The sequence below is a fragment of the Osmia lignaria genome, chromosome 7 (assembly GCF_051020975.1).
Source record: "Osmia lignaria lignaria isolate PbOS001 chromosome 7, iyOsmLign1, whole genome shotgun sequence".
In the NCBI taxonomy this organism is placed as follows: Eukaryota; Metazoa; Arthropoda; class Insecta; order Hymenoptera; family Megachilidae; genus Osmia; species Osmia lignaria.
The window spans coordinates 10,575,727-10,589,904 of record NC_135038.1 but is presented as its reverse complement, the minus strand read 5'-3'; the positions used below and the strand labels follow the sequence as shown (position 1 = coordinate 10,589,904).

At 34.5% G+C, this 14,178-nt stretch overlaps 1 protein-coding gene across 3 annotated transcripts in view; it reads right to left on the bottom strand.

The window, feature by feature from the left end:
* The window catches only part of alpha-Catr (alpha-catenin related), a 65,228-nt gene that overhangs the window by 15,634 nt on the left and 35,416 nt on the right, over nucleotides 1-14,178 (bottom strand). For all 3 annotated transcript variants that reach the window (XM_034324928.2, XM_034324931.2, XM_034324929.2), the window contains exons 3-9: nucleotides 7,779-8,056; nucleotides 7,294-7,536; nucleotides 2,861-3,124; nucleotides 1,894-2,145; nucleotides 1,355-1,514; nucleotides 1,158-1,276; nucleotides 325-654 (exon numbers count right to left, since the gene is read on the bottom strand). In XM_034324928.2, coding sequence (XP_034180819.2) covers nucleotides 325-654; nucleotides 1,158-1,276; nucleotides 1,355-1,514; nucleotides 1,894-2,145; nucleotides 2,861-3,124; nucleotides 7,294-7,536; nucleotides 7,779-8,056 — 1,646 coding nt within the window. The remainder of the gene's footprint in view (nucleotides 1-324; nucleotides 655-1,157; nucleotides 1,277-1,354; nucleotides 1,515-1,893; nucleotides 2,146-2,860; nucleotides 3,125-7,293; nucleotides 7,537-7,778; nucleotides 8,057-14,178) is intronic.

The window sequence follows — 14,178 nt, the reverse complement described above, 5'->3', positions numbered from 1 at the left end:
ATTGGGATTCGAAGTAACCCTCTCGCGGCGATTACGTAAAAATGAAACTGAAACAGCGAAATTCAAGTAAAAATATCTCCAATATAGCAAGGATCAAAAAACTCGGAATCAAGTCCAGTATAGAATCCGTATAATAAAAAACAATGGGTAAAAAGAGTATGATCGTAAGAAAATAAGAAGGGGGGATGTACGTGTATACGTGTACGTATATAGGCGATCCCTGTACATGTACACGTATATACATAGCATCTCAACATCAGTCCAATTAAAAAATGTGTATCATTTTGCTTTTAATCTACGCTGACCATGACAACTGCTACATACCTGATAGCTGAATTGTCTCACAACTTTGTACAATCTGTTCGCTTCCTCAGCGAAATACTCAGCTTGGGTGAACAGATCTTGGGTTGTTTTCAATGCACCCTCGCCTCTCGTGAACTGATACATAGAGAACGCCATGGACGACATGTTTTTCGCGCGTTTTACGATGTCGTTGTTCTCCTCCAGGGCGCTTCCGCTTTCCTGCCACTTCTCCGTTTCCGCGTCCATCTCGGATGTAATCAGCTTCATCTCCAGACCGGCTTTTGCGATCTTGGCCTGTTCCTCGCTGTCCAGTCGCACGGGTTTTAGGGGTTTGCTGGTGGTGCCGTGTTTCTGAAATTAAAAAAAAGAAATAATCCTATTAGAAAAAAAAATACTTGATATTAAAATTAGGCTGTTAAAATTGTTAAAAATTTCAGGAGGAATACTGGTAAGCTACTGCAGTCATTATTCCAATCAAATTGTTAAATTATTATTTTATATAGGTGGCATTAGAAAATAATTTGACAATGTATACAGAATTGCTAGATCACTGAGTGTGGACGTAGCTCATGAAAGACACAAAATTATTCAAAAGCAAGGCTTATTCCACTATCAGCTCGTATTAATATTTAGTTGGACCTTCATATTAATTATGCATCCTTGCTGGTGTCGAGTAAGCTACCCTAGAGAATACTATGCATTATTGGATCGAGTCTATCATCCATTCTGCTAATTACTAAATGGACCACCTCGCTTTGAATATTAGTCATGAATAAATTAGATATAATGTATGGTAATTCTTGAATGCTGAAACGGACGATGTACTGTCGGCACGAAAGTGGAAATTCACTTACTCCTGGCCGCGGCAGGGACATGTAAACTTGTTTCTCCGGTCGATTTTGGTTCAACTCGAGCACATCTTTCGCTACTGTGGTCACATCGGTCATGAGCCATTGCCACATGTCGGTGAACACTGTAATATAAAAAATAAACAAATTATGTGAGATTTATTCTATTGGTTTCTATTGTGTTTTAGGTGTGTATGATTTACCTTCTAGGTTTTCCTTAGCGATTTTACTGGTGGGGTGTCTGGCCAACGTGTGAGCGGCTGTTACCACTTGGGGACCGTATATTCTCAAGTTGATTTCCGTGAACTTTGCTGAAACTTGCAGTGATTCCGAGAGTGCAACGTGTCTCAGCATTTTGCAAACCTGTTGATTCAAACATTAAGAGAAGATTTAAATATTTAGTCATTTATGAATCAATCTGAAGTAGGGGTGAGCCTTTTCTTAACCCTCGGAACGGCGGATCATTCACATTATTTTTATTTTCTGTTCTTTTAAAATTATTCTTCTAATATATGAAATCCTTTTATTTAAAAATTATAAATTTAATTCTAGGCTAATATCATTTGGGTCACGATTGACCCAGGCTCCTGTTCAAGGGTTAATACATAATGGTTTCAATTTTTAAAAAACAAGTAGCATTTATAAATATTATTTTTCTTTTCTTTGAAAGGCATTGTTTGTTTGGTACTTGTGCTTTATGTGAGTAAAGAAAGAAGGGATGTTTATGATAGGAGACACTCACTTCAAGAATATGATCGATGTACTCGTGAAATCTATCGCTACTCTCTTGAAGACGATTTATGTCATTAGCCAGAGCGAGATTCCTGATGGTTGACACAAGTTCTTGTCCAGCTTTGGTTACCTGTCCAAGGTCACCAGCTTGTTCCATGGTCGTGGTGCATAGCTGCTGACGAAGATCCCTGGTGGTACGTAACACACCCAGCACAGCTTGTTCCATCTCAGAGCTTGGGGATCCACCTCCACCTTCGTAATTCTGATATAAGAAATAACAAAATCTTTCGTATTGTTATGAAAATCATATGAATCGAAATTGTGAAAAAAGTCTCTACGTTAAAAAAATTCGAACACAATTGGCTTCGATCATGACTTACTATCTTTTATAAAATCAGAATCAGAAAATGATCAATCCAGTGGTTAATGGAAAGATGAATTAATTGATACGTGCTTTAAAAGTGAAAACAAAGAACATTTTTTTTTTGGTTTGGAACACAATGGTTTTTACCATGAAATGTCCTCCAAGGATTTTCACAAACGACCATACATTCTATATCGTTTTCAAAGGGACAACTGACCAACTACTATCCCTATTCACTGGCATTAGTCTTTCATAACTGGTTCGGTTTAGCACGGTCATTCATTCGGATCTATGACTCTTTCAAACGAGGATCAAGCAATCTGGGATTACTCTTTCAAGAGAGAACATTTAATCCGGTATTATATGAATCTTTTTATTTCATGCGTTAAATCCTTCCATTCGGACAAATTTTTCTATATAGAAGTAGATTTTATCTGCTCTATGATTTTTAATTCCACTGAAACTTTTCGTATTTATTCAATTACCATAAAACATGTAAAGTTATTATAAAATAATTTTGTTTCTTTCAAATTCATTTGATTTTAAATAAAATATATATATCCGTGTTTGTAATTTAAATATCGAAGGATTTTCTGCAAAATATTTATCTTACCATACTGTTACCGATCCGCAATAAGGTATTGAGCTCGAGTTTCGCACGATCGCAGAGCAAAAGGATGTTCTCTCGGTGCTCGTGACTCGTGTAAGCGCTATCAGTGAAGTCCTGGGTCCTTTCGACGACAGTATCCAGCGCGGATGTGAGAGTTTCCCGGCAACCTGGTCCTAGGAGAGTCATTCTCGTAGTTTCCACGAGTCTCTCGAAATGTTTCAGAGCTGAGAAAGCAGTGCTGCTGTCCCAGTCCTCCTGCTGTGGGCTCTGAAATTAATGACCGAATCAGCGAAACTTCTCTTCCGAAGAGACCGAGTTACCATCTGCTTCGAAATTTACATAATTCTCCCCTTTCCATACTGCACAAAGACGTATGATTGAAATTTTAATTAAAAATAACTATAGGACGTTTCGTGACTCGCTGTGGTAGCTTGTTTATTTTTTTCCATTTTTTTTCTATTTTTTTTTTAATTTATCAGAAGATACGCTTTAAAATTTAATTACGCGTGTTATAAACAGCGACTATGTTTACATGGGAATATGACCCAGTACCAAGACACCGTGTAAAACCTTAATGGCGCGTCGCATCTAAATATATATCCTGTCCTAAGGTCAGCATACATAGTCGTAGTTCAACTGATCACAGTCAACCGAGGATGGAGTGCATTCGACTATGAAGTATCCGAGCCACATCGTGTGCAACTATATATTTTTCTAGAGCAATTACTCGCACGAGATCCTTGAACGTGACCGAGCACCTCGAAAACAGTATTTCCCTTTAAAGATCCGCGATTATCGGTCAATCTGCACGTAATAAATTTTTCATTTAGTGCTCTACAGAGGTTCTCGTATATCGAGCTCGAATATTTTAGCTCTGTTCAATAACACGATGCATTTTCTTGAGGAAATAAAAAATAGCTGGATGAATTTTGAATTTATAGATCTGTAATTGTCCAAAAATTAGCTCAATAGCAGCAAAATATTAAATTTAAATAAAGTAAAAATTGCAATTAGTGCTTGAAGTATATGAAAATAAAATAAAAAATAGCTAAATGCAATATTAGTCCTCGAAATATTGAAAAATAACCCTCGCACGGCGGACCATGGAGAAAATCCCAAAACGACAGACCGTGGAAAAAACTCCGAGACGAAAAGTCGATTTTCGTGAATTCGAAAATTAAAAAACTATTTACATACATCGATAGAGAATAAACTGTAGTTTAACGTAGTGTAATCCGTTTTTTTATATTTGCTTCCGTTTTGCCGTGGTCCGCACTCAAAGTCAGTACAAATTCGTCAGAACGAAACGCTGATGATATTACCCGTAACTTCAATGTACGATTCTAATGAATTTTATTAGGAAAGATAAAATTCAAATGAATTATAAAGTTTACTACATTAGTATAGATTCTATTCAGTGCATAAAGTAAGTTAAAATCTTAACAATTTTTTTAATAATAGGATCTGATTGAAACAAAGTACATTTAACTAAAATCTCGACTTTGAGTTTGATGTTAAAAGAATGCTGCCACTTGCCAGATGTTTAATTATTACTACAGGAAAGAGTGAACCTTCCTCTATCAGAATCTGAAAAAATTGGGTGCACGTTCTTGCACCTTTTCAAGAAAATGGCGATTGAATGAAATTACACCCATCTTGGCCGCTGCACACGAAGATGGGAAAGCAGTACCAGATACGATTATTAACCAATTAACTGCATTCCACGTGTATATTCGTCATCCAAAACTTTATTTCGTTCTTGCAATATACCATAACAAATTTTCATAATTGTCGAAACTGTTTTCACGAATGATTTAGTATAGATCATAATAAATATAAATAAATATATTATAATAACACATGTCTTGTCATTTTTTAATTATTAAATCCATTTCTCTTACAGTTATTAACAGTTTTGAGTCAAATTTTTGTTAAATGACATAAAATATGTCTAACACAGTGAAGGATATTGACCGCTATACTTTATACGTGAATATTTTGACACCCTGTAGTTCAATATGATTTATATTGATAAATCTTCATTAATTTTCATTAAAATATTTCTAATGGAACCGAAGTTACAGATTTTTGATCGCCGAAAGCCGTTTTGTCCCACTGTGCGGCGGACCACGGAGAGAGCCCCAATTTTTACATTTAACTTTAGTTAAATATCTTTGTATGTATATATTTTATAAGTTTAGGTCTCGATTGACCCAGGCTCCGCTGTGTTTAAGGGTTAAAATCCATATTACTCATTCCATTGTTCATTGTGATTGCTCTAAAAAAAGAAAAAAAAAAAAACAACAAGCTCATGAAAGTGTTCGCGATGTTCTGGACGGCATTTAAACCAAATAAATTCCTCTTTGCCCGGTTCATTGTTCTTGCTCGGGAAGATTTGGCCGTTGGCAAGAAATTTAAACGATGCCGATGCATTAATGCACCAGCTGCAATTTGGCACGTGCCGAAGAATGGGCCGCAACGTTTATGACATCCATTTCGGCATCGTTCGCTATGCGACGCCCTTTATCCACGGTACGATATCAATTCGCATTGCTGTCAATTCACCGAGTCCATTCCATGCTTCTTACATTTCGAAAATGCCCCTGTTTGAAGACGAACGATACCGTTAGAGCACGTTGAAACTTTACTATGGAACATGGAACACCTTTCAAACGACCGTTCTCAACTTTCTAATGCTTCCTATTGTTACACGTATCGAGAATGAAATTTTCGGTGAAGGATCTCGACAAGTGTCAAACAAGAGAAAACCTATCGACGATCCTTCGAACGTCATACGATCCGTCTCGACGTTACGCTTTCACGAATGAATGAATACATGGAAATTTTATCTTCTACAACGGTTTGTATTTTTTATTTTTTAGTCTTCTTTTTATCTCGACGTTGAATGAACGCGCGGTGCTTCGTAACTTTACGTATTATAACTTTTTCGAGTAGTTATACTCTGCTGCGTCTGACTATGTACTGAGCTCTTCTACTCATTTCAACCGCAAGCGCTCGCAGACACACTGTGCAACATATTATATTTACAAAGTTTAATTAAATTTCAATTTTTATGTTTAATTAACACTTTGATAGCTTTACATTTTGTAGATTTTGTTTTCCCGATTTTAGAATTATTTTCTGTGACAGAAGAGAATTTCATTTATCTGTAACGTTTGTAATTTTCGAAGGTTAATTAGTAGCGTTCTAATTAAAATTCTGCCCCGTCGAAGGATATTCTTTCACAGTAGTCCGCAATTTTGGCAACGATGATACGGCGAAATGATTGTTTATGGTGGTACGTTAGAAAAGTTGGCCAATGTTAGCCAAGGTCAGAAAAATCTTATTTCACGGGCGATACAGGTTAATCGTGATTCAGAATTTGGCGAACGAAAGCTCCTTGGAAAGATTCCAGGTTTTCGAATGTATTTCATTGTTAATGTTTCTCGCCGCGTCGTCGCGCGTTATTTTACGAGGGTACCATCCTAGATTTGTGGCCAATATGCGATAACATTGGTCGCTTCACGGCGCCGAAATTCTATGAATGCATGATGCTATTGCAAGAAATTTGGATTTGCATAAACACGCATTGAGAATGCGGAATACTTCAGAGTTTCGTCGTATTTCGAGGCCACGAAAACATTTGCAATTTACATTGATAAAGAGATATATAAAATGTACTGTAAATGTATACTGCAAAATAATACGAACAGTTTGTTATTGCAGATTTATATAAAATAATTTCAAAATCCCTGTTTTATTTTAATCCCCTGTCAAAAGATAACACAGTGAAATTCGAAAATTAAGCTCACGATTGATCGTAGCACGATTCAGTTTTAGATTTAAATCTCACTGACACCGGAAGCTATTTTATTTTCATCTTTATTCATAGCGAAGGATACGGTATATGCAAGGATTAAAATGATATTCATTTCACAGTCAAATATCGGGTTTTGCATGATTCCTGTATTTATTTCACTGCGATGTATCATATTCCTTGAGAAATTAACTGTTCTCAATAGACAGTAAAAAAAATGAAAAATTGTTGAAAATTTTCAGTAGCATCGATAGTATGTCAATAATTTGGGGCGATAAATTTCAAAGGCGAAAGTGAATAATTGTATCTGGGTCTGACTATATCTTGACCATTTCTACTGTGAAAGTCCTGTTAAGAATGAAGAATCTACTTTGCATATTTTTAAATAAACTCTACAAATATTTTAAACATCTTTCTATTATCATTCCTTGTTCGAAAAATATCCTTAATTAGTGCTATTATAATATGTCTGACTATATACGATTATTTCCACTGTGCAAGTGAGTATATTCGAAATCTACCTTACACCTTTTTTAATAAATTCTATAGATATTTTATACTCTTTTCTTTGTTTAAAAATGTTAAATACTAATTCGAAGAATAATTTTAATTCACCAACCTGAGAATTGGAGTAGGATTGTGACTCGCTGCAGTCCAGCACCCCATCTTTAACCACGTAGTGTATCAAATCCATGGCTCTTCTCATCTGGCAGAAAACGGTGTCTCTGTTCTCCCTGGCAGATGGACATTCCGGATGCCTCAAGCAGGTTTTGCTGGACGTGAGCAGCATCATAGTGCTTCTCTCTAAAACTTGGCGAGCTGCGGCCATCTGTGCCCTCCGTCTCTCGTCTTTTAAGTCATTCTAAAATTTCGAAACGTTCCATTCATTCGTTCCTACACGTTTCACGTGTTGCTGGTTACTATTTGTAAACACTCCCTTCTTCGCAATTAATACGTTCACTGCCAAGTTACTGTTTACCACGAGATTTAAATATTAGCTACCGAGCATGCGATATCGTGTTATCGGACATTTGATGTTAATCAAAATGGCTATAAGAAATTTATAAACGACGATGTTTGATTTTAGCATCTAAGTATAATTACCTGTCGATCACCGGTCAAATGAGCCAGTTCCACCATCTCAGCCCCGAACTGACTGAATGCCTTCACGAATTCGGTGAAATTCGAGACGCTCTCGAGGCGACCCAGGCTACGAGCCACTTTGTCTTTCGCGAGAAGAAGCTGTTTGACCACGACGATGTCAGCCAGAAGGAGGACTCTCGTCACAGACCCAAGAAGACATCTCGCAGCCCTGACGACAGAGCCACGATCGGCCAAACTGTCCTCCATCGCGCACTCGCATAATTTCTCGATTGCTGAACCTGAAACGGAATAATTTCTCCATTAGTAACGTCACTCTAATTGCTTCTATTTCTATGGAGATTCATATTCATTAATCTTATGAACGATTACAGAGAAATCAATAAATTCCTGGCGTTACGAGGATTCTTCTTTAACGAGAATTTTATTCGAACGAGCAGGCATCATATTTCAATGGAATAAATATATATATCTTTCATCGTTGAAGATTAATTTGAGGGATTTTTTTCAAATAGGAGAGGAATTAAATGTAGAATTTATTATAGCTTACTTACTGACAAAGTGTCAATTGAGTTTAAATAATTATTTATAGGATCATGTGTGGGTTTTAAAAAAAATTAGAAAACATTAGAAATTTTTTATCTCGAATTCCTTTCTTATTTGACAACCCCTTTGTAAGACTGCAAGAAAACAAAATTTTTGTTTATATATAATATAATGGTATTATTAATGACACTTGGTAATCGGATTGTAGATCTGCATATCCTTGGTATTAAATGCAGAATACGCTTTATGCAAATCAATCGCTCGCACACGCACACACGGTTTCCATCCTTTGGCTGTCACCGTTCTGAAGCCCGCCTCCAATATCATCCTGCGCGACAATCGAATTTCCTTTCATACCACGCAATGAATATTTATCATCTTATGAAACGCGACGAACGTGCGATGAAGAATATCAATTGCATTCGATTTTCTCATCCTTTTCGCGCGACAGCCAACGCCTTGTTAAAGGAAAAATTTATTTTAGTTCTTAATACCGTCGGTGTCATTGTTATCGTCAAATTCATAACTGTATTGTAAAATGATAGAACAGTCTCAGGACGTTCAAGAAATTTTTGCACAAAACACATAAGTGTATTTTTTATTTATGTGTTTAAAATTAATGAACTTATGGTAAATTTTATTTAATTCACCCTAATTCATATGTATAGTAAAAAACATGAATCATTGAGAATCTAAAAAATCTATAAAAATTAAAATTAATTTCAAATTTTTTAATTATATACGAAATTTTGCAATGAATAAAAATATTTTAGTAAAGATATTTAATTTTATAATGTTTAATAATACTTTTTTCAAAACTGATATATATGACATTGAAGTGCTTTTATCATGAAACAGTATGATTATTAAATTCTCATTAATGTCAATTTTCTCTGACACATGAGATATAATTTTATTAATCATTAACAAAATCTAGATATTACAATATAATACATTAAACGAAATTAATATATAACCGGAAACTTCGATGTCAAAGTTAATTTGATACTTTGCAAAATTAATTCTGACGTTCCTTGAATATGGTACATTTAATTAAATACTGAAGCCAATAATTAATACACTTACTGTTACAATGGAAATGATCATTGTTGAAATTATTCCTTGATTCATTTTTCAATTTAAATTTCCAATTACTAATTTGCATGATTTTAATTTTCCTACATTTTTTTAAATTAATCAATTACATTTCAACCAATTTTAATACTATAATAATTAAATATTTCATCTAAATGTTATATGAGGCCCAATTTTCGTTGAATATCTCAGGCGAATATCTGATGACAAGTTATATTATGTTTGAACCCTGTGTCATAGAAAGCAATTTAACACCCATGTTTTGACATTCCATAATATACGATAGGGAATGTCTAAAGTGGAAACAGGTGTTTCACCATAGCGTTGCATCGACTTTGCCTCCATAAACTGTTCCCAGTTGATTATAGTTTACTATAATATCTCCTGTTGTTTCTCTATCAATTTCTCTCGTAAACAGTTTCTTGATCACAATTGTTTCCAAGAAAACTTTCCTCTTCTTCAATTACGGTAATTACCTTCGTGTTGGTCCCGATCTCTGCGTCAATTTTATTTATCGACGTATTTCACATTGGTACAAAGTTAATTTCTGATCTGATTGAAAACCGATGCTCAATGCTCGTCATAGGTGATCATCAATTGTTTTACCTTTTCCTATACAATAGTGTTCTAAACTAAAAATGAATTCTCCATATATTTAAAAAATAGTATTTAAAACAATAATAGAAAATTTACAAAATGAGAATGAGAATAATCTACAATTAAATTTAATAAATGGCTCCTATTTTCACAACATAAGTAAACACATGTATCTTTAATCTGAATGCAATTTCTTCTGCATCAATTTGTCTTAATAAAAACCACGCTGCGTTTTAGTTACCACGAATTAGAAATGTATTCAGGTTCGTTACACGTATGGGCAACTTTAGCGATAAATAAAGTTTAAAGTTACGACCAGGTGACACGAGAACGCCATAAATCGTTTGATTCTGATCTCTGGTATAACCCCAATTCATGCAGACCACGAATCCTCAGATCCACTTTATAACTTTTCGTATCACTTCTTTCTTTCTTCTCTTTTTTTTATCTCCAAACACTCGTATTCCTTGTATATGAATCTCTCTTACGTTCACACGTTTCCCATTTCCTCGGACGATATATCTCACACCTTTAATCAAATTTACTCGACAAAGTTCATCCACTGGAATTCAATTTAATTCACGAAATTTGTTTTATGGAAATTTCTCTTCTGCCCGATAATTCTTGAAATATTTCTGCAATAATTCATTTCGGAGTACCTGAATGTTCTTCGAAACTTTATAATTGTATTCCCGAATAATTTTCCTCCATTTACGTATCGATGTTTTCCATCTGTTAGAAGAATCTTTGCTTGTTATAAAGTTTCTCCGGGTTATTTGAGTTGAAAAACTTCATACGTTCGTAAATTTTCACGCCTAGCCAATGTCCGAGGATAAAGTTCAAAGGCGTTCTGCTTCCGTCGAAGAGAACCGGAACCCTTTCACGACACACCAACCTTTTATGGCGCGTAAAATTTCTAATAGAATTTACTCAGCACTGGGGCGTAACATTACATTTTATTCTTTTAGGGTCAACGCCCCCCTCAATCTTGTATCTTATAAGCTGATTTACATTCTTGTTACCTCTGTTTCCCTTTTTGCATTATTATTGTTATTATAAAGAGTTATAAATATTTCTTTTACAATTTATGTAATTTTACAATATTTTGTAATTCTACAGAATTACAATTAATCATGCGGAGGGTAGTTTAACAAAATTTTATCCTTTTTGTATTTGATCATTGAAGCGAACACTACTGATAAGAAGCAAACGAGGTAGAAGGACGAGATAAGCTGCTAAAAACCTTTAAGAAAGCATTCTTATTCTATTAAAATATCTCCTTATATCCTTGGACAGTGGGAGCTGGGTCAATTATGACCCAATCCTCTGAAAATTCTTTCATACAAAAGACCTTCATATATGAAATAATATAAAACTAATTAAAAATAATTAAAAATTAAATTTAACCTTTTACCAATTTAAAATTACTAATTTCATTATAAAAAATTTTCTAAATATCAAACAGTAATATTTGAATGTCATTTTCTTTTTTCATAAAACTTACAGAATGTATTATTAATAATTTTTATTTTATTTATTGAAATATTTTGTATAACTGTTCCCTTTAAAACTAATACAAAATGCCTATAGTAATTTTTTCTAAAATTTGAACAAGTGAAAAATTTTATCAATAAAAACGAAAGAATTTTACATTTTCATATTGTATACACTGTTACATTCCATCGTGAATTCATATTTCTGAGTATTCATACATCAAAGCTCAACACGAAACTCATTGTATGAGAATGAAATAGGTATTTCAAAAGGTTAGTTGGTTTTGAAACGTACCTTTCTGCCGAACAATTTTACAACCTTTTGCTCTGATAGTAACCAGTAAGGGAAGAGTTAGCGTAACGTAATCAGTTCAGCTGCCTTGATAGCGAAACCTTACGATGCTTTATGCAGATTGAGTATCAAGTACGCCATGCAATCCCCCTTGACCCAATTTAACAATCAGAGAAGTGCATTGCATCGTCCCGATTCGGTATTTACTATATGATTTTTACTGTCACGGATAAACGCATTACTCTCAATGTCAAATAAAATGTTTCTATTTCTAATATGACCTACAAGATCTGATTCCAGTTAATCATTGGATTTCTCTGATACATAGCAATAAGTTTATTTATAATTTAAGTAGATTTGGAAATTATGGAAGAATATAATATTGCAGTTGCATTCATAAGTGCAATATTTTAAAACAGTAAATGGCACTGAACGCTTTCAAATTTATATATATATTAATTTCACAAGATAAATGGAAAATTAAAATTATCCTAAGTAGTATTAATATAATATATTAATTTCATAAGGTGTCAAATAGAACGTTTAAATTCTTGAGGAAAATTGCAATTATAATATGACGTATTTATGACCATTTGCAGTGTAACATTTATCGTGTCAAAGATTATGCCAAATCAGGTCCGTTAAAGTCATGAAAGCATCAATATATAGAATGGGTCCGAATGGATCCAGAATTCCCAGTGTCGGGGTTGATATCCGATAGTAAACGCTCAATCACGTTTCATTACAGCTATAAAATTTTACTGCATCTTGGAAATATATTCTAAATAAATCGTCGTTATGGCAGCATCGTATAGACGGCGAAATTGGATCATACTCTAGTTTCTCATGTAAATTCGGCTGGACTGGATTACAGATATCGTACCACCACAATATAGGTGCACTGCGTATAACCCAGTTCACCGATTGGTAGTTTGCAATCGATTGATCCTTTGTTGTGACAATGGACATAGATAAATCAAGCAAAATGGATCGTTTGATCTATAGAAGTCTATTGCTGTTTATTTGGTACAGGTGTGAATTTAAAATTAACTCTTCGAATAACAGATAAATATCTGTAAAAGTGTATTACATATTTTAATAAATAATTTTATTAATTACCATGAGGACTTCCTGGTTCTCCTTTCTCGGACACCCATCCTTCCCTTTCGACGATAACGAGGAGAATCTCTTTTATAATATTAATATTGTCAAAATTAGAATTTTCAGAATTGTTGCTTTTCCTATATCGCCATTTTCCCTCGGGAAGTCTACTTTGCTCGATACTGTACATATTTTTTGAAATCATTCAATAATAAGACTCGAGTGTATTGAGACAAGTTTTTTTATTTCAAATTCAGCTGTTAAACGTACTGGAAAAGCCTGTCGATTTCCTCCCCAGACACTCAGTGCACATTCGATTCGTTTCGTATGCAAGATGAATCCTCAGGAAGTTGAATCATTTAATATCTGTACCACGCGTCTGCCATCGGTTCGATTGACAGTGCATTTCATGTAGCTAACACACGTGAAGCACGTTCCCAAAGGATTAATCAGAAAGCCGGAAGGTACGTTAGCGTATTTCAATCGATCGGTAATGTCGATATGACTCGGGCCAGATATATTCCTGGTGCATTCAATAGATCTGCGGTTGAACGAACCGATATGTCCGAGATAAGCCTGAAAAGTTCATCTTTTTCCTTTCTATTTTACACTGTGACGCAAAATGATTCGCGTAGCTGGAAATTTTGGCAATAATTCTTGGCACGAATGAAACCATTCGAGATAATATGATTTATTCCACGACTTTAATTACATCGTCGAAGGGTGAAATTTATGGACGTTACCGAGTTTCAACTACTTTTTGCAAACGTTATCTAGTGGCTGAAAACTTCTCATCCGACCGTTCCAATAAATTCGCATAATCGACGACAGAACGTCCTAAAGTAATTTCTTTCACTGATATTAAAATGACCATGAAATAAAACTGTAGTCAAAACGGAAATAAAATTGTTTCAATTTTCAAATCCAAATAACAAAGAACGAGAAAATATTCAAAATAAAGGTAGAATGCTTTTCGAATATTTTACAAGTATCAAAGTTTAAAAAACAGCAAAAAAAAAAAAAGGATATACCAAATATATCCTGGTTCTTCGTTCAAAAATGCTCGAGGGTTAATAAATGTTTTGCACGTTGACTTGACCCGATCTTAAAAGGTAGTTGGGATAAAAATAGCAAAGTGGCGTCTATCGTAAGGGTACACAGACTCTGGAAGAAGTTACCGTTCGCTGTTGATCGATGCAGTTATTAGTGGACGACGACAGAGTAGCTGTTTTCTCCGAACAGAGGGAAAAGCAAAATTGGAACTTCCAAATACGTGCCA